Raw genomic sequence first — 22,966 nt, forward strand, 5'->3', positions numbered from 1 at the left:
TCAGTAAAAAACCTAAATTATGTGCACGCTGCACCAAATCCAGACAGAGAATGTTAGAGAACAGCTCACAACATTTAACAAGAAAACATTAGGTCTTTTTCTGAGGACAGCAAAAAGAAGAGTGAATGTGAACTAACATTTGTACATTTGTTTGCTAACACGTTAGCTACATCAAATTCAAAGGTGATGTGCTTACATCCTGCTTCTGCTGCAGACAAGTGGACAAAGTTAAAATGTAATATATAACTTTATAAGAACACATAACACTGTCTCTTCCAAAAGAAAAGTTAAAGAGTTACTCAGCTACTTGTATGAGCAGCAGTATAGTCATATGGCTAATTAGCAATTATTAGCTATTGTTTTGTAACAGGCATTATAAATCAATTTGCTGATTTTATGACTTCTCTACTTACTGTTACTGTAACATTAAATGCTACATTAAATTATACAACATGTAGGTCCGACCCAGCAATCTGATTGGTCAGCTAAAGAAGACTTAGAATGTGCTTTAATCAGCATAACAACACACCTGACTCATCACTAAAAATATTACTCTGCCATCTCCACATTGTCACGTCCTGAAAATATAAAACAAATACGAATAAGTCCACTGGAAGTTAACTTTAATAAAGTAAAGTAGTAGAATTTAAATTTCAGCTTTCTTTAATGAATATTCTGTGTGTTACGGAGCTGTTAGATTGTCTCGTTAATACATGTGTGTACCTCGTTAATACAGGTGTACACCTCGTTAATACAGGTGTACACCTCGTTTGTGTGCAGCACGTCAGAGATCAAACAGTTCAGTGAGTGCAGAGAAAATATTTTTAAAGACTAAAGGTGGACTAATATGGACTGAAGAGGAATATTCCGTTAGATAAAAACATGTTGTTCATTTTGATTCCATCGATCTTTGTTTAATACATTTTGACTTTTGGACTTTACAACACTGTGGAGTTACTGGAAATGTTTGGATTGTCCTCCATCAGCTGTGCTGGTGAGTAGCTGATACAGAGCTAGCTTCAAAATAAATGTGAAGTTAGGAGCCAAACCTGCCCATGGAAAAATCTCTTTTTGAACAGATATCTTAGTCACTACAAGACTGAACTAGCAAAGCAGTTTAGTTTATATGTGTGCTATTTATTCAGTTTTGGAAACGCTTTGACAGGAGTAGAAAGTGTCTCCGTTGCTAGGTCGTTACTAAGGCTCAGGCTACTTGCTGGAGTAGTGAACTGGGTTCCATTATATATAGGAGTCTACTGCTGTGACGGATCCAGGTATTAGTCAGACCCCGGAGTAATGGAGATTAGAACAGAAACGGCAAACAAATTATGTATAATCGCAGTATTACACTTGAGGGTGTGCTTTAACTTATTATTGGCACTTCAGTGACGCTAACTGACCGCATCACTGTCGTGCCAATAATGACGTTAAAGCACACCATCTCATGTAATATTGCTTAAGTATTCTCCACACAGTGCAACACACCCTACATTAGGTTATGTTCTTTTTGCCACTTGGATGCAGCCCGAGCTGAAAACACAACACTGACATGCAGTATGCTTATCCTCGCCTTATAAAGTTAAGTTAGCAAACAGTTGCCGTTTTACACATCCAGCAGACATGCAGCAACATTAGCATATATTTGGACCAAAATTTTAAGTCCAATTAAATCTAAACTAAATCCTTCACTATGTTCACCAGTAAGCTAGTTGCTTACTTAAGAGAACCAGCTGGAAACAAGGTTTATGAGAGCAGCTTGACTGAACCAAAACCAGGACAGAGTTACAGACACAATATAAAACCAAAACACTGGCTCAAAGATGCTAAAATGCCGCATAGAGCTGAGGGGAAACGAAATAATTGGGTGGTAATTCTCTGTGGAGCCTCCCCTTTCACCACTTCATCCATTGTTAACCTTGATGAGTGAGCTTTAGACAAAATACTCCCAAAATATGAAACATGCAAAACTGACTTAAAAATGAACAAGACTGCAAACATAAAGAATATAAACTTACATCTTCAGCTTGCATCTGTAACTTGGTCTTCTCTTTGGTCAGCAGGTTCACCTTCTCCTCTTCGCTCTGTAGGTCCTCAATAGCTTGCTGTTGGGGGTGAAACAAGATTTCTGAGCCTGATCTGCACATGTCTTTCAATCACCGCTCCTCCATAGCATTGCCTCACATTCATCTGTCTGCCACATTGGCAGTTTGGAAAGACAGGAGTTGTTTGGTTGCAAAGAAAATGTCAGAAGTCAGTTTGATCTGACGGATCAGAGCTTTTCTCTCTGTTTTATCCATCAACTGGGAACAAAAGTGTTGGAACGTCAAACGCAGTAAATCTGTGCCTAAACTCACTGAAGCTGCTCTTGTAGTGCCAAGTTAATTCATCTTGTGTGTGTTTTTTTTGCATAAGCTCTTTTTGTATCCCAGACAAAATCCATAATCTAACACATGTTCAACAAACAGCAGGAAGATAACAAGGCCTGATGCTAAATTGCGCCCACAGATTACACAATGATGTAGACTGCTACTGTTGGTCAAAGCATCTGGGAGGAATTAGTGACTTGGGCCTCTTATAGCTGCCATGGAGTATGATGAGGCTGGTAAGGGTTAAGATTGCGTTCGATTTCAAAGCATCTGCTCCGCTTTTCAAAGTCGAGAGCGCTGTGTGTCTGATGCGGAACACATTTATCACGAGTGCCACTTTTGGCAGGTCCACAGGCCATATGGTTCCATTTTCCTGAATGTATGTTTCATTCTCAGTCAAGCAGAAAGTGAGGTATCTCTCTATACTCTGATAAATGGGACAAGGCTATCGATTACACTAATAAACAATCAGAAATAAAGCCAAACAGCATGACATGTTGTCTAAGTATCAGTGTAGTTTACTACATAGTTACTCTGAGCGTGACATAAATCTTAATTATAGCTGACTCATGCTTTTCATTACAGTAGTAGAGGGTCTGCTTGTTAGCTGTTTCCAGGACTTTCATGCAAATCTCACTGTCTTCATCAGTGGATAGTGTTGTTTTGGAGTCACCGAGTATTTCAGTAACTATGTAACTACATACTACTAAGCTTAGACCTGGACAATATGGCAAAGAATGAATAAATTTGGATTTTCTGTTCATGTTTTTAAAGAATTAAACGCAAACTTCACTGACACATCTCCATGTATATTTAAGGCATACGTGTGCAAGTAGAAATGATTGTTATATCGCGACAGACCAGGTGGACACACATTGCTCTATTCAACTATTCAAGTCAACTGTCGGGAATCAACACAGCAAATGTGTCTCAATTCTGAGTTTTTTGATTAGCTGAATCAAAGATACCCTGTGGGGTTTCTGATCACTCTAAACTATAAAACCAGTGGTTTTACAGATGTTTTTTGTTTTGTTTTGTTTTGAACTTGCACATGTGCAAAAATGCAATTAAATCTAAAAATTGAATTCCTGTACAACTCAAATAAACATTAGAAAATCTGCTTTGCAGGTGTATTATGAGAACAGAGATGAATTCAACAGATTTGTTAGAGCATAAAGAGTACAAATGAGCAAATACACCATTATCTGTGTTCAGCCAACAAAATCATCTTTATCCTTAGCCATACTTGTTCTATATGCCCTCGAACTGAGCTTCGGAGTAAGAGAATTTAACAGATTAAGTTTTTCGAAACCTAAATAAGTAAACGTCTACAATGAGGATTTTTCTTTTTCGCGTATACTGATATTGACACATTATTCATACTCAATCATAATACATACAATGTGTTTTGGTGACTTCAGACATCTCTAACTTCATATATTGCCCGACTCTGATTATGAGATTATATGACAGCTTTCTAGTCTGGGAAATCTATCATATAATCTCTTCTGTTGCTCTGGAGGATCTTTGCCAAGTCTGAGATAATAACCAGTGTGAAGGGTCGGCCTGGTAGCTGAATGGTTAATGCACAGAACGTTAACCCAAACATTCCCTCATCTCCTGTTATCTGTCTAAAAATAAAAACTTACAAATAACCCTCATGATGTCATCAGGGTTATCTCACACTGGGCATGGAGACTACAAATGTCTGGTCTATGTTACTTGGAGCCATGGAGTTTGAAAGATGTTGGCATTTATCAAGCAAAAACATGCTGCTGTTTGCATTAACTGTGTTTTTGTGTCTTGACCCACTCGAGAAACTAAAAGTCACGACATCTCGGCTTCTGCTGCTACATTAATAATATTTTTTTTCTCTCTAATGTCCCACAACGTAGCAGTGCAACACTAAATTACTGCGATGGCTCTTTAATATTGCATCTCTGAATACTGTACAGTAATATCCTACCCTGAACCTTAACAAGACTCACTGTGCTCTCACCTGGCTGAGCTCCACCAGATGTTCCTTCTCCTTCTGCAGCTTCTGCACCGCCTCGTCCTTCTGAAAAAGCTGCTCGGACAGCCTCCTGACCTCTCTGTCTGAAGACTAGAGAGGGAGAGAGAAAGAGAGGGCACAAACTGAAATCCACTTTTTAAAATAAAGTATAATATCGTGACTTCATATCATACAAGAAAACCAATGACTAAAAAACGTATCATGCTAAGTAACATCTCTCCGCTCATACAAGATTTGTTCTAATCTTCTATCTGCTAAAACACTTCTTTCTGTGGTTATTAATGTTTTCCTCTTGGGCAAGCGGCCATTATGGCTTGTGAGCGCAGCGGTTTCAATCTGCAGGCTCTGACTTTGCAGCCACACCGTAAAACAATTATCTCCTTTCATGACAGAAACAGATGTCATTATTTTTGCTTCTCTCTTATGAACATCAAAGGTTTATTTGCATGTGGAATCCTGGCTCCTTTCTGAAGAAATGACAGTCTAATGAGACAAGTGTGGTACTTTCTAATCTGTTAAAGCATTGCTCTGCAAATATGAAGCAGCAGACTGTGGGAAAGATATATGGTGTGCACCTATTCTTCAAAAAGGGCGGTAAATATGTATTTTATGATATATTTTCAGATCGACAGCTGAGTGAATTCCTCTAAACTTTGGCTCCTTTGGATCAAACACAGTCATAATGACTGTTATGACAGCATACCACAAATATTAGACATGGTCATGTCATTTTTGCAAAGCCCTGTGTCAACTCTGCTATCAAGCAGGTCTGGTCTTGTTGCCTGGTCTTGGAGTCCTCTCACAGATCTCTCTTACAGTATCTTTATCATTTGGGAGACCAATTAGCCAAGAAAACCTTACATACCCAGAGTATCAGCTTCTTCTCATCTTGACCCAGATCCAATTAATCTGTGTGAGTTTTCAGAAGCTAAATCAACACCACGCTGCTCCGCTGAAAACTCTTTTTCTATCTTCACGTGCAGTTTTGTGAGTACAGTGCAGTCTTGTGGCATTCCTGAACAAAGATAGCATCATAATCTTTTAATACACCTGAGTGAGACAGATAAAGGGGTTTGGTGAGGGGCCGTAATGGAGATGTCAGAGGAGCCTCTGCTTGTTAGCGTCTGCACAGACGAGACAGTGCTTCATCGTGGCAGCAAGGCATTTGAATATGACCTGAAGTGTGTGATGCAGAAGTAGACAGTCTCTTTAAAAGATACTAGGGGAGATTTATTGAAGTTTGGTCAAAGAGAATGAAGGATTTATCAATACATCATGACATGAAGCAGCCTTAGTTTTGATGAAGCTGTACTGGCTTGTCTGTATGCCCTCGAGACAGTGCCACTTAGTGCTCTGACAGTGTTATCTGACTTTGTAGAGGCAACTTTATGTACCTATCTGTTGTGTCTAGGGAGTTACCCGCCTGTCACGTCGAAGCCATAGAACCTGAGCAGTTTGCTTAGCAGACTGTATTTACTTGCTCATTTCACTTGCTTTCCTTGGTCATTTTTCTTGAATTATGTGCTTCTAAATATGCTACGTAGTTCACTTGTCTCCCTTTTGTCTGTTTTCACGACTGGCAGTTTGACGCAGGATGATGTCCATCAAAAATAGAACAGCCTAGTATGCCCCACAGAGTCAAGTGGCGGCCCGCTTCTGGGATGCTTCTGGGCTGGTGGGGTTTGAAACATTGACTAGAACGGCCTTGATTAGTATCTGGAATAGAAAATTCCCTCACAAATACACAAAATGACACAAAAAATGTTGTATTTGTATCTAAATTACAAAGCGGTCTCCATATGTTTCCTTAGTGTAGGTAACAATAGTGGAGAACACAGCAGCATCTTCTTCACCCATCTGTTGATTTTACTGTTTCAGAAGTCCATAAACTTACAGACAAATTGTTCTGGTTGATCAAGGTGACAGTAAATTCTATCAAACACATGCTCTTCCCCCTCCTGTATTAAAATCACAGCAGGGTGAGTTTGTTTTGCGCCTCACTGAGAACATGATCTATTTTCTGTAGATTCTTCATTACAACAGATGTTAAGTCTGCCGGACAGTAATAATTTAAGACCTGTGGTTTTGACGTTTTCATCTGCCTCAGCTGCCAAAGTTGTTCCCTGCTGTAGCAAGAAACGCCAGTGCGTGTACCAAACTGTAAAGTACACTGCAAAGCCAACAGCAGCAGATAGAAAACAAGCCAAGCCAACATTAGCTGATATTTAAATACTATTATGAATCTTTCAATATATTTCAGCAGCCTGGTGACCAAATCTTTAGATCCAGCACTAATATTGGCAGTGTACTGAAAATATGTACTGTGTACTAGTATTATCAATAGCAAGCAGGCAATCAAAAAAGAGATCAATGTAGAAAATATCTACTTTCAACAAAGCACATTTCTCATAGCACATAAAAGTTATGAATGATGAAACAAATATACACAAAAAGCAGAAATTCCGTCTGTTGTCAATTAATGTTTTGGAACGTGCATAGAACATGTAATTAGTATAAACACCACAAACAAAGAGCCAGGAAAGAGTGTAATCTGTCTTAATTTTGGTTTTTGGTTTTTCCAAATATTTAGTCTCTAAATTTCTGCCAACTTCTGCCCTGTTCTAGTCAGTGTGATCACCTCTCCAAACCTGCCTGCTGCAATGTTTTTTTTTTTATAAGATTTTTATTATATTTTATTTTATTGGCTTTTGAGCCTTAATTTGATGTAGCAGCAAAAGAGTGACAGGAAAGTGGGGAAAATGCAGCAAAGGTTGGCCACTGGTTGGAATCGAACCCATGCCGCTGCAGTATGTGACCCCATGTACAAAGGACTGAGCCGTTGTACACGGGGTGCACAATCTATTAGGTGAGCTACTAACCTGCCAAGGGTAGTTTTTGTTCAGATTTTTATTGGCTGACAGTGTGACCAAAACTATCTATCCTACAAGCGTGATGTGGCGTGGCATATTCTGTCTGTGGTTAACATGGGCACTGAAAGGAAGTGGTGTGTGGCATATACATCCATAAATTATCATAGAAATTGGAAGTCTTCTCAGTAGTGAATATGCAAAGTAGATTACTGAAAAATACTAAGAAAAGTATGGGGGAAAAAAGAAAACTATAACAGTAACGTGAGTAGTTCTAATTTGTTTGTCATTTCCATACATCCTCGATCTCTTGGAGAAGGATGTGTGTTTAGACAACCAGAATTTGCAATCATCAGATCCATATGAGACCTGAGTATCAGGTTCTCTGGTTTGATGTCCCTAGTTGGACACCTTCTTGGAGTGGACATAAGTGAGGGATTCTGCAAGCACCATGATGAATGTAGCAATTCTGTCCTCTGGAAAACTTCCACACTTCTGCTGAAGAATTCATCCCTGGGTACAAACTCAAGGATGAGATAGACATAAGAAATAGAAGTAACCATAGATGTGCAGGATATCGGAGTGCCTGAGGTGAGCTGAGGTAAGAACTTCTCTCTTCAGCCTAGCCCTCTACAGCTGCCTCTTGAAGAGCACCTTCAGAGCCAACCTGAACTCACTTTGTCGCTCTCTGGCCAGACGGACTCTGCCAAATGTACCCTCTGGGACAGCCAATGTTCAAATTGTCCAGATTCCACTGCTCCTTTGGTGCAGAGGTGTTTGCAGAATCATTCTTGGCAGGTTTGATCGGTGGATTATCCAACTTGGCCGATTATGATGCTGGTTTGGCCGGCTCTGGGTTCACCTTGGGCACTTTTGTTTTTTGGCTCGGTTTTCTGGGAACCATGTTTGGACTGTGGTGCAGGATTTCAATTCTGATCAGCAGGGTGTGTGGACTTGACAGACACAGAGACATGAGGAACTGGTTTTTGATACACTCTGATGCTGGGTTCATTCTCCAGATTCATCTGTGGGAATCTACCTCACCATCATACCATTTGACATCACTGAAAGAATTTAAAAGTTTCTTCCTTTGTCAGCCTCCATATTCCTGTATTAAATAACCTGTGTAACCTGTGTGTAGCCGAAGCGTAGAATATTAAAAAAGAACACGCTACTCCTCTCACTGCAGCTCATTAAGCTCATTGGTTTAAGCTCATCATATCAACTTAAGGTAAGTCAGATTAGTGCTCCAACATTTTCATCAACTCAGATCTTCTCTCCTGACTGTGCCAGCTGAACAGTAAGAAAACAAAGTTCAGCCAAGCGGAAGAAATCAACCTGAGGCGATGAAGATGTACAGGTGGGAGGTTGAAAAATGAGGGGGTCATGTCTTCCCCCATCTCCAGTGGATATTAAGCCCTTAGTGACAGCATGAGATTTATTGTAAAACTCCTCAAACACCCTAAAAACCGCGGAAGTTAAAAAATGTTTCTTTTTTGTAAAAAACATGTTGTAGGCTTATTTGCATTCTTGCCCGGAGTTAGATGAAAAGATTGATACCACTCTCATGTGTATATGCTGAGTATGAAGCTACCACCAGCAGCCAACTAACTTAGCTTAGCAAACAAGCGGGAAACAGCTAGCTTGGCTCTGTTCAAAGGTAATGACATCCTCCTACAGAATGTCAAACTTTGAATCCCTTTGAATAAACTGCCAGGTCGTGAATGAGAAAAACTGTGCATGGAAGCACATCGCTCAGGATATGATGCGTGCCAATAGAGTGACAAACAACAGTTTGGTTCACTTTGTTGGAATTCTGGTTTTGTTCATATGATTGTGAACTATTCACATTCTAAATAAAGTGTCAACCTACCCTAACTTATGAGAGTAGAGAGGACATTTTTATATATTTAAAGTATCGAGATCTAGTCGCATACCTAATTTGTCTCTGTCTATAAAGTGCATCATCCAGGAGTTTATTCTGTGGTGAAGATTAGATGATGTTCTACCTGTTTCTCCTTCTCTGCCACAGTCAGGGCGCCCTCCAGTTCATCCAGGTCTCTCCTGAGGCTGCCGCACTCGGCCTCCAGCCTGTCCCTGTGGAGGGCCAGCTGGGCTGAGCAGGCTTCCTCCTCCTCCAGACGGTCAGACAGGCCTGACAGCTGCCGCTCCAGCTCACGCCGGGCCTTCTCCAGCTGGACACAGTGCTGCTCGGACGCCTGGGCGCTCTCCTGCTCCTGGAGGTTCACGAACACAGAGACAGTTAGATGTAGACCTGCTGATGCCAGTGTTGTGTTACATAGCAGCATATGTCTTTCATTTTCAATTCCAGATTTTGGGTTGGCTGAAATAGGCATATCCAGTTTTATTGCTGTACTTTACACAATTTTGTGTTGCATTGAATCTGAGCAACAGGATGCACGTATAGTTTTTGTTACATTTCTATCACCCCTAAGGTTAGAAAAAAAAACTCTCATCTTTAAACCAATTTATAAATTTATGAGTAATTTCCAATTGCAGAAATTGCAATGTACATGTGTGTATGTTTTTTAAAGCACTCTCACTAAAACATGACTCATATTGCATTTTTGTTGTCTTAGTTTCCTGCAATCAAATCATAATATCTCCGATGCACCAGAAATATTATGATTGTTTTAATAATTCTTAACATGACTATAACTAAACTGTAAATAGGCTGTGGTTTCGGCGAGGAGACAAACTACTGTAGTTAACAGAGAAAGAGTGAGAGTCAGGTCAAATGAGGCAGAGAAAATAAAAGATAATTAGTGAAAGGTTAAGGGATAAAATATTAATAAGAAGGATTAGCTGAATAAAAGTGGGTGAAGCAAAAAGAGGCAATTAGTTCATGCAGAGAGGATCTTACCGCAGGTTGTGCCACAAGATGAAACTTATTCTTCCTCAAGTCAGAAGAAACCCTCCCTTTGTTCATTTACACTTGCCTTAATATAGTACAGCAGAAAAGGCAACATGGTGACGTACAGCGCTGACTTGATAAGCGAGTTCTACCAAACATCAGATCACTTAGTCAACAGCCATCCATGTGAAAAGACCTGATTGTGAGACACTGCTCTGGTTACTGTTACTCTCTTATGGACCAGTCATCATGGGCAAGGCATTTGGAACGAGCTAATAGCATACCCAAATATCTGGGCATTTGTGAAATGATCAGGCGACCACATTTCCATCTGCATTTATTTCCATAAAAGTACTTGGTTTGAGTTCTTTCCCTGCCTCTTCTGAAACCTCTTCTCATCATTCTGTTCCACGTGTTAAGTTCTTCACACCTTTAACAAATCTCACTGAGCGATGAGTGAACAGGTGTGAGCAGGTAAGACGGCAAGGAGATCAATCACAGCTTTAACACACAAAGGACTGTACACACACGTGCACGTCTGTAAACACAATATGGTCGTGCATGTACAAGGCACACACACACGTAAGTACACACAGGTCGTTGTTGTACACACTTCTCATGATTAGTGCTGCTATAGAGGCAGAAAACCTTCGACGTGTCTGAAGTCAGTCTCACTGATAATCGATAAAATTATAATTTGCTCTGTAGTAAGTGGATTTTTTAATTTCTGACATTTAAAGAACATCATCATCATTTCAAGTGAGTGAGCAAAAAGTACTTTACATGTTATGGATACAGCTGTTTTTGTTATGGGAATTTTTGAGTGCACCATATAGTACGTCAGTTTTACTTATAACAACATTACAGAAAGAAAGTGGATATGGACAGCATGAATGAAAAGAGCCAGAGATTGAAGGTGAGCTAGATTGGTGAAGAAGGTGAGTACATATTTCTATGAGAAATAAAAAATACAATAACCTGCATGTGTGGGTGAAAGTTTTTCCAGAGCAACATTTTGAGATGTCAGTGCAGAATCATGATGGTTAAATTACATTTAGATGCTTTCTCACTGGCATTGCTTACTGCAACAAATAAATGTTCTGGAGTCAGTCATATCATATCATCAATGTTAATAGTAGTAATAGTTATACCTGTATGACCAGTAAGTATGCTATAAAAAGGTCTATTCTCATTAGCATTGCCTGTTGATGATGTAATTTTGAATACGCAGGATGAAACACTGTAAATAGAATATACACAGGATAAACTAACAGTAAAATTAGCATTGCTGATGTTTCAGAGCGACACTACAGTTGGATATGTTTATTAGCTGCTTGCCTATTGTGACAAAGAAGTTAAAACGTCCATGCTTTTGATGTTTTGACCAGAGATTCAAGATTTTGACTTCAACGTTTGACATCTTGGCAGCCATGTCTAGTTGATAACCCTAGATTTGCAAAACTCTAACACATGTGCACTTGATTTAGCACAGTGCTTGACACTTCACATGCTAGCTATGAAAGATATACCTGGAGCAGCTTCAAAATATTCTTGTCTCGCCAAGTTTAAATTGTTTTCTAACCTTAACCATGATGATGAAGGTTCCCTTAACCTTTACAAAGTATTAATTCCAACACTCCTTTGCATAGATGTCAGATAATTAGAAAGTTCTATCAGTAGAAAGCTGTCGTTGAAGACATTTTCAGTGAAGTCCTAAAGTGACGAATTGGTTATTTGTTGCACTGCACAGAAATCTTAAATCTATATGACAGAACAGTCTACTCTGATAGTTGTATAGTTGTGACAACTTGGTTTGTACAACACCATAGTAATATCTAGTTAGCCTCAAAAAAGAGAAAGTAAGTGGTGATCCGAAAAAGCAACCCTTCTTATGGCTCCATAGTGACAGTACACAATGAAGAAACAATGCAGACAAATCTCACAAGAGTTTTGCAAATCTAGTGTTACCTTTTCGACATGACCCAGATTGGCCCAACCCATAAGACTTTTTCACAGAAGAAGAAGATGAAGAAGAAGAAGAAGAAGAAGAAGTGTAAATAATAAAATGAGTGATGGCTGAATTCCATTACCTTCCATCTTGTCACACTAATGATTTTCTGGGGCACTCGACTGTGACAGAGCCATCATTAATTCTGCTTTCTCTGAGTCAAAATGTCTGCTGTTATAAAGGCTGATTGAGCATTAGCTCTACCTGTAAAATTAGTTTTGCCATACAGTATGTAGAGTCCATAATCAGCTTCTCATACTCTTTTTACAAACCATCAAGAATTACCCACAGCTGCTAATCTGTGCTCCAATGTGGTGCTATAGCTATCCCAATCCAGTTCTTCAGGTTCCGGTTCTGGTCCAGGATCTGCATGGTTTCCATTGGTTTCCTCAGAGTCATCAGAGAGGGAGTGGCAACGCCGACGGCGCCTCGCAGACATCATCTTTACTCACTCCAGTCTATAAACTCCCTTGCGTTGCAGACCTCACCTGTTTGTAGCAACTTGCCCGTCTGTTCTGACAGTTTTTTCCGCGCTACTGCAACGTTAATTATTCACTTCTCTGTCTCTTTCTTTGCTCAGAGGACAGCTGTTCTGGTTGCTCCAGGTGCGTTCAGGCAGGAGGTACAGTACTTATTCACTCAGTGATGGTGCTCCAGTCTGTACTCTCCCAGCAAATCCTCTCTCTCACAACGCATTAGCAGCTCTGCTCACCTTTCTTTGCCTTCCTCACGCTACTTAATCTGTCAGCTTTCTTTTTCTCAATCCTCTTTGTGAGCCTTTTTTTGTTCCTTCTCTCTCTTGCTCTTTCTCTCCTCTCAATCAACCATTCATCCACGTTTCATTTTAGAGTGTGCTGGTATACGCTAGTGAAATCCAACATTCCTCAGTACGTATTCCCAGCCTGCCCACAGCCTCCTACTGCTACCAGTAACCCTATGCAGGTAGCCAACACTCGGTCCACTCTTAGACTGTGTTTTACCACAACGTCCTTGTCTACTGCTTTCTTCCCTTAGTGTAGTCTCCTCCCCCAGAAACAGGTGGTTCTCCCCAGTTTCAGGGGATCCAAAGGTGTCCCATAGGGATGGCGGATGGTGTAGGATGTCAGGTCGGGAGAAAAGCCTTTAAACGAAACGCAGCTCTCAGCTGTAGCATCAAAGCCACACCACAGAAAGACAAGAAAACAAGGGCAGTATTCCAGAGTGCCTTTTCTCCTCTCCAGTCTACGTTATAATTGACATAAATGTTTTGTGCGCCCACGCCCACATGGTCCCCCCACAATGCCACGGCATTCATCTTAGCAGGAACAACGAGGCATATTGTGCTTGGGATTCAAGTGTGGATGTTTTTCTTGAATGAAGCCACCGAGACCTACAAAGACTAGACTAAGCATTTCCATATCTAGAGTTAACATCAAGCAGGGTAGCAAGATTAAAGAAGGAGAGAAGGTAGGAATTTAATAATCCAAGGGGAAAAGTGGCAGCAGAAAATAGATTATTTAAACATGGATAATTACCTTGCTCTTTCAATATGAGAACACGTTGAGAAGAAGAATTTAATTTGATGAATAAAATAAATGTTTAATAACTTCACTGTGGCAGTTCATTGTTGACCATGGACTTGGAGTCTGCAGCTAAAAAAACAACCAGCCTTCAATCATATCAGACCATGAAAGTACAAAAAATCTGTATAAATCTCAACTCAAAGTCCTCTTACAACTTTTTTTCTGGGGTTTTCAGCCAAAACTTATGGCCTTCATGATGCCCAGAAAAGATGGTTGTGATTTAGGTATAACATCTCCATGACAACAGAGCAAACTCCATTTGCTGATGACGACCATGAGATGTGATTGAAAGCACCAGACTAAACTCTACTGAGTAGACATCGAGTTAAATGTTTCTTCTGTCCATCTTTAGTGAGTTATAGCATTGCTAAGTCATAAAAAGAATGTGAAGTATGTAACATAAATAATAAATGAAAAATATATAACCATAAGGAGGAACTGTATAGGAAGGAAACATCCAGATGGATGGGTCTACAGAGAGCCATATGTATACTTTACAGACATGAAGATGTGTACTTTAAAAACTATCCACCTTCATGATATATGCACCTTATCTTTATTATGTTAACACGAACAGAATGTGCAGATCTGAAAACATATGGTAGCCATACAATTTATCAGAGACTGCAGACAGAGAGGCCAACTTAAAGTGGTAACCAACATGCATGTGCAATGATGTGAAAAAAATGCATTAAACTATAATATATGAATTACTAATTATGCATACCACCAAGACAACTTCCAGCACATTCATCGTACAGCCTTTGAGTGATCCTTAGTCTAAACCAAAAGTTGTGGAAAAGCAACTATACATGGCCTTTCTAAATTACATAAAGCTAGAATAACACTGTATCTAAAACTGCCCAAATGTGGACAGTTATACAAGCAAGGATAAGCACTCTGCCAACGCCACTGAGCCATGGAAGACATCCAGTCACCAAAAAAAAAAAAGCATGAAAACATAGGATTTCTGAGAATTCAGACTTTTTTATTTTGACAATGTGGTCTGGGTTCTTGTGAAGGGAGGCAGCACAGAGAGATCTGTTCATGTAACTCCCACTTGAGCTGGAGGAGAAGCCAGAGACACTGAGCTGCTTCTCCAGAAACACTTATGTCCAACACCAACACCCTCATATCTGACAAGAAGGCTGCCAGTGAATAAGATATGCGACTAATTCAAATATCAATGCTAAGGCTTGGAACCAAGAAACGTTATAAAGGGAGGCCAATTTCCTGTTTACACTGCTGTTCTTAAGTCTTATTCATTCAGTGATCAAGAGATCTAAAATTGGAGTGGATAGTTATTACAGAGGTAGAAGGTACCGTGAGGACATGGTTACTGTAGATGAAAGCGTTACAGGAAAGCCCTCTGGTTACACAGATGATCTCTGACTATGTTTGGCTGTTCCATGCCTAATGCAACCCATACTCTGACAGTCACAATTCATAATAGTACCTCCATGAGGTTAAAAAAAAGAAGAAAAGGCTGGCACTTAATTGCCAGCTGTCTTTTAACATCCTAAAGGCAAGATGAGTGATAACACCGGAGGGAAGCGGAGGTTGCGGGTTCAGCTGCCGGATGCTTTTAATATGATATTTACCAGAGAGCCTTGTAAAAAAAACAACCCATGGTAGTAGCTCTGTGAAGCTGCACTTAGGAAGTGCATGAATGCATGACAATCATAGTGTTAAGACAAGGTTAACATGCTGATGTTTGGCATGTTCACTAGATATGCATCCTTCCAAATTAAAAGTTATAATTTGTCACAGTGTTTTACTTTTCTTTTGTTGTTTTTACTTGGGTTTATCAGAAAATTACCAACATGTATGTTGTGATATGACAGTAACAGAAATAAGAAATAAACTGAATATTATTAATGTACTTGACGTAATATTGCATAACTAAAGGGTGTTGAATCATTTTGAGACTACATTGATTCATAACTCTGTAATTTATTGTTAGGTAAACTGTTGCAAACCTGGTGTTGTGTCAGAACCAGAGCTGGGCAAGCAGGCAATGTAACAGGGCTCAGCAGCCTCTATAGACAAAATGAAAGGTGAAAAGACTGAAGGGGATGTTAACAGAAGAAGCTGAGAAGAGGAAAACAGTGAGTCACCGAGTAGCATGTCTCTGAGCAAGAGTAAATGTGGGACAGACTTTTAGTCGTTGGCGAGAGATTGGTAAAATAAAAGGCTGAAAGACAGACACCGAGCTGGGCTGACTGCTGTTGGACTAGTCAGTAACATTAGCTGGCTGCTATGTCTTGTGTGGTTGCATTTGCTTGATGTTTGGCTGTTAACAAAGTTGACAACTCACTAGTTTTATGTATTATGAGTAATGTAACAAATACTCATATAAAAATAACAAATACACGTGTACAGCTGACCATATTTACAGCAGTGGTATAACACTCTGAAACTGGGGGCGCTAAATCACAAAAATACCAATTTCTATGCAATGTTGCTTTGATACAAAATTGTAAACAGTTATAAATACTAACGTGCATGATTAGTAGTATAAAATCAGCCAAACCGCAGCAGAAACTCTTCTATGAGCCCAGAAGCCAAGTTACACTTTTGGTTTTCTTTGGCATACAGTCAGCAGTTCAAGTATGTACAGAAGATGACATCACCAGCAGCCACATCTACTCATCAAGTACATTAGTTTATAGTACTGAATAGTTTCAGCAGCAAGTACATACAGCTATGATAAGCCCAGAGGGGAACATATCTATCAAACAGTCAACACCCACACTTCTAAAATCATGAGTACTTGACTGATTTTGTAACAGTCTTTCAGGCAGTAATGTTGCCATTTAAATTGCTGGGAGTTTCTCAGAGTGCAATGCTGTAGCTTTTTCCTGGAAGCAGTTTGAGCATTGTATGTAGCCTACATACAAACTCAAAATAAAATAACCCAAGAAAATATTCTTTCATTAATTTTGTGCTACTATTTACTAGTTTTGCAGGTATGTGATCATAAACCAAAGTATTGGAAAAAAAGGGACTCCTTAAACCTGATGATGGCACAAGGTGGAAAGTTAGAGGCCAATTGCCAATTATTGTGTGAATAATCTGCAGTCAAACTAGAAAAAGGCACAACAATATAGCATAACTATCAAAGTGCGCCAAATCAAACCTCAACCGGTGAAAAAGAAATTCAGAAAACTTTTGTGTGAATATGACTTTTGTGTTCATTTCATGAATAAATGTGAGGAGGGTTACATCAGTTTTATGATAATCGATTGTGGATGGATTATAGAGCCATGGAAGCCATGAGGAAAAAGCTGTCATGTGAGTGAGGATATTCATTATGTCAGAACTTTGTTTGAGAAAAGTGTTTCCATCTCCCATTAGTTTTTTTCCAAAAAGGCAAAATCCATCTCAAGTGAAGTTCAGTATGCATTTCCATCAGCCTTTACTAATGTGAACTTCATTTTCATGTGCACTTTCATGTACATGAAAATACATTGATGGAAACATGTCTATTGTCTGTGAATGATGAAGAATGGTAATTGAATATCTCAACCTCATGGAGCATCTAGAGGAAAAGTTGGGGATCACCAGACTCATTAGGATTTCATCTGCATTCAACACAAAAATTAATTGCAATCAGTCCAGTAGCTGTTGAGATACTTTAGTCTGGAAATAATGGACCGAAAGAACATTGTCATCTGTACAACTGTGCTCAAAGCAGGGCACAGGAGAGTATACAAAGTTGACTGGAGAATTTAAACATCATATATAGCTGTCAGTAGCTTCCTATTTCTCAATCAGCCTCTACATAAATTCTCTGCGTAGACTTTCTCCCAAACTGAACCTCAAAGTTTATCTCCAATTTGTTCATACGTTCAATTGCTTCCTTCCTTCCCCTTGCCCTTCAACATAAAGTCAGTCTTCCATTCCCTTGCCTCTCTTCACCCTGCCCTTTCCTCCTCTCTCCACCCTCATTCAGCTCTCCCTGCCAGTCTTTTGTCCCACAGTTTGCCTTGGGCCTCAGAAACTTCAGAGCCAATCCAGACTGAAAGTTTTTCCATATGCAGAACTGGGGCATCTGGATAGCTCTGCGGGATTGATCCACATTTATTTCCCATTAAGAGTAATTGAGGGGTAAACAGTGGACTTTTCGCTGTTTATAACCATTAGTACTAAAGATGACTGGAACAACAGTAGAAGCAAATAAAAAATGTTTCTTTTCCATTTTTCTTGCAGTGGTATTCCTCAAATTCCTCATTTAGTTTTGGTGTTTTTGTGCTGCCCTTCTGAATAGGAGTAGATCATCCATGTAAAATTCGAACTGTTTCCAGTTTACTCAGTGCCATTGCCTGCTTCATTTGTATCCTTTTTCGGTAATCTCATGAGTGGGTAGTACTAACTGACACGTCTTTTTCCAGTGGTTTTTCTAAGTTCTCCCTTGGTGCCATTTTTTAGCCATGCGAGCAGCATGGTCTAGGCTGAATTATCTCAACAACTATGGCATGGATTGCCATGAAATCTGTACAAATGTTCATTGTCCCTAGATAATTCTTTTTTCTGTTTTTGGCTTAGGGTTAGTTAAATAGGGTTCTGATGACCTGGGAATGCCCTGATTTTTTTCTATAATGCCACAATTAAATAGACTTTTTTTGGAGGTTTGTTTGCTGAAATATCTCAACAATTATTGGATGGATTGCCATGAGTACTAGAAATTCGGTTGTAAAAAACTTTGGTGAACTTTTGACTATTCAACTAGCGTTAGGACAGAATTTTAACTTGTGCAATGACTTTAGTTTTTAACTGAACATAGTAACGATTACACCTGATAATTATCAGTGTATCAACTTTGTAACTGCAACGATGCTACCTCACTAGCATTAACATCAAAGCATTGTTGTATACTTTTAGGGTCGATTCATACTAAATCAGGCATTGCAGTGAATACACCATTCAGCTCATTCATTTTAATGGGGGCAGTCAGTTTAGGCAGCAGCTGTGGGGGACCTAGAGGATGGTGGAAAAAAACGCAGCAACCTATGGCAAAAAAGTTAAAACTGAATTCATTTTTGGAGAAATGCAACCCTATGTCATGCTATGGTGGCCAATCCAGCGATCAGACAAACTGCTCTACAGTTAGCTTGAAATCTGAACTGAACTGAACTGAAACTGGGCACTATCCAGGAGGAGCTCATAGACTAAACTATGACACTTCCCCACTTATCTCCTTCCTTTATTTGTTTTTTTGCTTCAACATCTGTATCTATGTGTCTACACTGCAAAATAGTAAGAAGCTACCTTTCTGTTTGTTTGAGAGGGAGAGCAATATCTGAGAAACATAGTGGATGAATGAGGAGAGGGAGCACTGATAGCAAGAAAGCTTGTGAATCAGAGAAATAAAAAGTTATTTTCTGATTTTTTCACAGCAGTTCAATACAAATAACCTAGAGCTACAGGCTTGCATAAAATAACAGCAGGTGTTCAGTACAAAACATGTTTTTACAGCTTGGATTGTATGCACTATAACTTAATAATAGTTTTTTTCTGTCTTTTTGTATTGAGAAAATAGTTTAAATCAATTACTTTTCCGGTATTGCAATGAGGAAATCAAAAGAATTTTACTCAGAATACAGAGCAGCAGTGGATTAAAGTTGATTGAGAAGGAAGAATACACCAGTTGAAAGATGTGTGCAGGATCCCTCCAGCTTCAGAAAACAACAGTATAATAAGGAACGGGACAACCTTTCCCTGGAAAACTGGAAGATTTCCTACGGGCAGCAGCAGCACTAAATAGCTCTGACAAGGGGTCACATTTCTCAATGCAGTCAAATCAAAAGGGCTCCAAGGTATGAATAATGCAGGCTGATCTGTCTCCTCCACAGATTAACTTCATTATTTATGGTTGGATAATCTAAGCAGTGAAAAAAAGAAACAGTTGGAGCCAGAGCACACCTGGTGATTTCGAGTCCGTAAAAAGGTAATAAAAAAGGAGTGAGGAGTTACAGTGCTAACACTTTACCTCTAGTGAAATAAAAGACTTAATGAAAGAAGTGTCTGGAAGAATGTGAGTTTTAGAGGAAAAACAAAGTTGTAGTAATCCTAAACCCACTTTAAACCACTTTTTAGACTGACTGTTATAGAATCAGTAAGGAAAAAGCCCACATTCAGGGGTTTCTGACAGTAGTTGTTTGGTTTATGATCATCAGCTATAATTCATTGGACAGAAATCCCTTAATTTACTACCACTCTGATTTTAACTGACAGTACAGACGTATTCAAGGCCAACGTATTCAAAGGACTCATGCAGACAAAGATCAACAGTGACACATGAATTTTGTCATATCCAGACGGCAGTAAAATACAGTGACGAGAGCCTCGGTCCAACTTCTTGAGGCAGTTTACGATGTGTTCCATCGTTCCATCGAAGGCTTCTGAACAGTCTGCTAAGGCACTCAGCAGCAATAATGACCATATCCTATGGGAAACCCCAGAGAGCTTTTCACGCACATTGGCCACAGCAGTGGTGCTCCACACTCTCCTCCAGGAGAGACTCACCCAGACTGGGACACCTACTCTGACAAAATTATTGCTTTTGTAGAAGCTATCTTGAAGTTCAAGCAGTTATTTTGCTTTTAAGTTTGAAGTCTACACTTCCAGTGGTGTAGTAAAGTGTGCCTACCAAAAAACAGATTTCCATTTTGTCAAAAGGGGATTTGTGTGGATTCATTTAGCAAAGGTTTGGATGCTGTTCTCTGCCATGAGAACACATGAATTAGTTTGTAAGATGGGTATACTTTTATTAAAGAATTAAATTGCAAGCCCTTTTCTCAAACAAGTTAGTTATTTATGTCCTTGAGCATGGAAGTTCATACTGTCCTAACAAAATAATCTAAGATCAAAAGGTCCATTTACTATCTTGCACAGCTGCCCTTATGCTTCGAAAGTTAGAAAATGGTCCATTAAGCTTTTCTTTTTGTCAAGAACCTCCATTGAAACAGCAAAGTCAACAATGCTCATTCTAATTCTCTCAGTACTTTCTGATTTTCCTAAACTGTCTGTAGCTTATTAAACAACTTTGTTCCAGATTATGTAAATCTTTAAAAAGTGGTCACAAATTACAATATTTATTCTCTTTTAGCTCTGGTTTGGTCTCCACCAACTCGTGAGGGAAATATTTGGCTTTCAAATCCTCATTGTGTAACTTTTCAACTTTTTAACTTTTTTGTAACTTTGTCATAAAATAACAGATTTAAAATGATTTTGCAGCTACACTGACATGTAATCAGGTGAATGATGCCTCTATGCCCTGCAAGTCTGTTCTTGTACTATGTCACTTTGTACTCCAGCTATGATCACAAACCACCAACTTTCACTGATTTCAGTGGAAAATTGCCTTGGCTGGAAGCAGGCTGATAAGAGCGGAAAGACTAAAACTAAAGAAGTTGCAGAACAAAAAAAAACAAAACAATAAGCTGAAAGATGCTAAACCTTCTGTGGAGCACAGAGGAACTGCAGAGTTGGGTAATATTTGTGGGTTCATCACTAATAATGTCCCATTTTTACATTACACATAGTCATTTCTATTGTTCATATGAAAGTATTGGTTAATGCAGCTCATGGATAAACAACATAGTTTTGCAATTGTTCTCAAAAATGAGTGGCAGATAAATGTGCTGTATTTATGGACTGAATATTTCTAAACAATAATGTGGGTTTGCTGTTCTCACAGTAAAACTTGTGGTAACACCTCTCCGAACCGAAGGGGGTGTGCCACTCAAACAGTCCCCTTTGCAGTAAACCAATCAGTCATACAGTACGCCTCAGGCCAGGAAACAGCATGGTGCCTCACAGCTGAGACTGACAGCAGTCACAGTTAAAAAACACACTCTGTACTCGCTCTACCAATAAAACGATGAGCTGGAAAACGGTCAACACAGCAGTAAAAAGCCACAGAGAGAAACGCAGCATTAAAACAAGCTTGAACACAGTGACTGCCATGATGGCTGCATCTCCCTCTCTCCCTCTGCTAGGGTATCATTATCCACTTAATTTCATCCACCCGAGGTTGGTGTAATGACCACGTTCAAAATCCCTTATCGAGCAGAAATTCAGACTGAATCACAAATCATGTGCGTTCTTAAGTATCAAGTTATTGAAACAAAAGAGGGAAAAATGAGAAAGGAGACGAAGAAGCAAAAAGAGATGCAGCAGTGCACAGCAGCAGACTTACAGCTCGGTATTTAGTGGCCACCTCATTCTTTTCCTTGTTAAGCTGGGCGTTCTGCTCCTCTAGCTCGCGGACCTTGGAGAGAAGTCGGTCACTCTGCTCTATGGCTCGCCTCAGCTCCTCTCTCTCCCTCATCCCTGCCTGCTGTGTATGAACGTTCTGCTGCAACGACAGAGACCCGACCTGGAACAACACACACACACATCCAAATATTCACACATGCACATAGAGAAAGTCTGATATTTCAGCTTGGCTTGGCTGGCTGGCTGAGTCTCTCACTTTTGTTCACTTCTGTCTGGAGTCTGCACTATACTCTCCCCTCTCTCCTCCATCCACTTCCACACACACACACAAACACACACACTCTGTCAAAGAGATTTGCCATCTAAAAGACATTCACATGCATGTATGAGTGCACACACATGTGCCCACATTTCCTCCCCTCTCTCTCCAGACTGGCTTCCTGCTGGCCTTCATTCACTAAAACAATATCAAACTTTCTTCCTGTGCAGCTGCATTGCTGCTGAGTGCTCTGGAGCCAGGTAGATGAGAAAGATAGGCACATATGGCACTGTAACCCAATATCTCATGTTGGGTGTGTTAGTAATTCTTGTGGTAAGACTAAATGTCTTTTTTAAGTCGTCAACTGCATAATGCAACAAGTAATCACAGCTAAAGCTTAAGTGGATTTCAGCAGTATATACATATTATTGTTTTGGCACTTTTTGGCATGTTGGCAAGTAGTTCTGTCCAATATACAGTTCTTTGAGCTGTTATTTGGTCTGCAGCAACTCCAGAGAAAAATATCACAAGTTAGTCACTAACTTTGTTAAGTAATAGCTGGAAACAGCTGCTTGTTGTGGCTGGAAACCAGGTTAATGAAGGTGATGAAAGTAAACCAAATAGTAAGTTGGAGTTAAAGGCTGTTGATTTCATACTCATTTAATCCATTTGAAAATTGATGGCTTTAAAGCTGAAAGATGTGTAATCCCCCCAGTCATATTACTGAAAAAGACATTGTCCCATATAAAGAAAAGAAAACCCCCTGTTGAATGCACCACCATGGTCCATTTT

At 39.6% G+C, this 22,966-nt stretch overlaps 1 protein-coding gene across 3 annotated transcripts in view; it reads right to left on the reverse strand.

Annotated features, from left to right (window-relative positions):
• Positions 1–22,966, reverse strand: part of LOC104919493 (putative uncharacterized protein MYH16) — a 61,466-nt gene that overhangs the window by 31,188 nt on the left and 7,312 nt on the right. The window contains exons 2-5 of one of the 3 annotated variants that reach the window (XM_010731531.3): positions 21,896–22,075; positions 9,257–9,484; positions 4,366–4,470; positions 2,016–2,102 (exon numbers count right to left, since the gene is read on the reverse strand). In XM_010731531.3, the coding sequence (XP_010729833.1) occupies positions 2,016–2,102; positions 4,366–4,470; positions 9,257–9,484; positions 21,896–22,075 (600 nt within the window). Of the gene's footprint in view, positions 1–2,015; positions 2,103–4,365; positions 4,471–9,256; positions 9,485–12,419; positions 13,276–21,895; positions 22,076–22,966 lie in introns of those variants that run through there. The other 2 variants (XM_019271406.2, XM_019271408.2) reach the window with 2 other exon arrangements.

The sequence above is a fragment of the Larimichthys crocea genome, chromosome XVI, assembly GCF_000972845.2.
Source record: "Larimichthys crocea isolate SSNF chromosome XVI, L_crocea_2.0, whole genome shotgun sequence".
Taxonomy (NCBI): Eukaryota; Metazoa; Chordata; class Actinopteri; family Sciaenidae; genus Larimichthys; species Larimichthys crocea.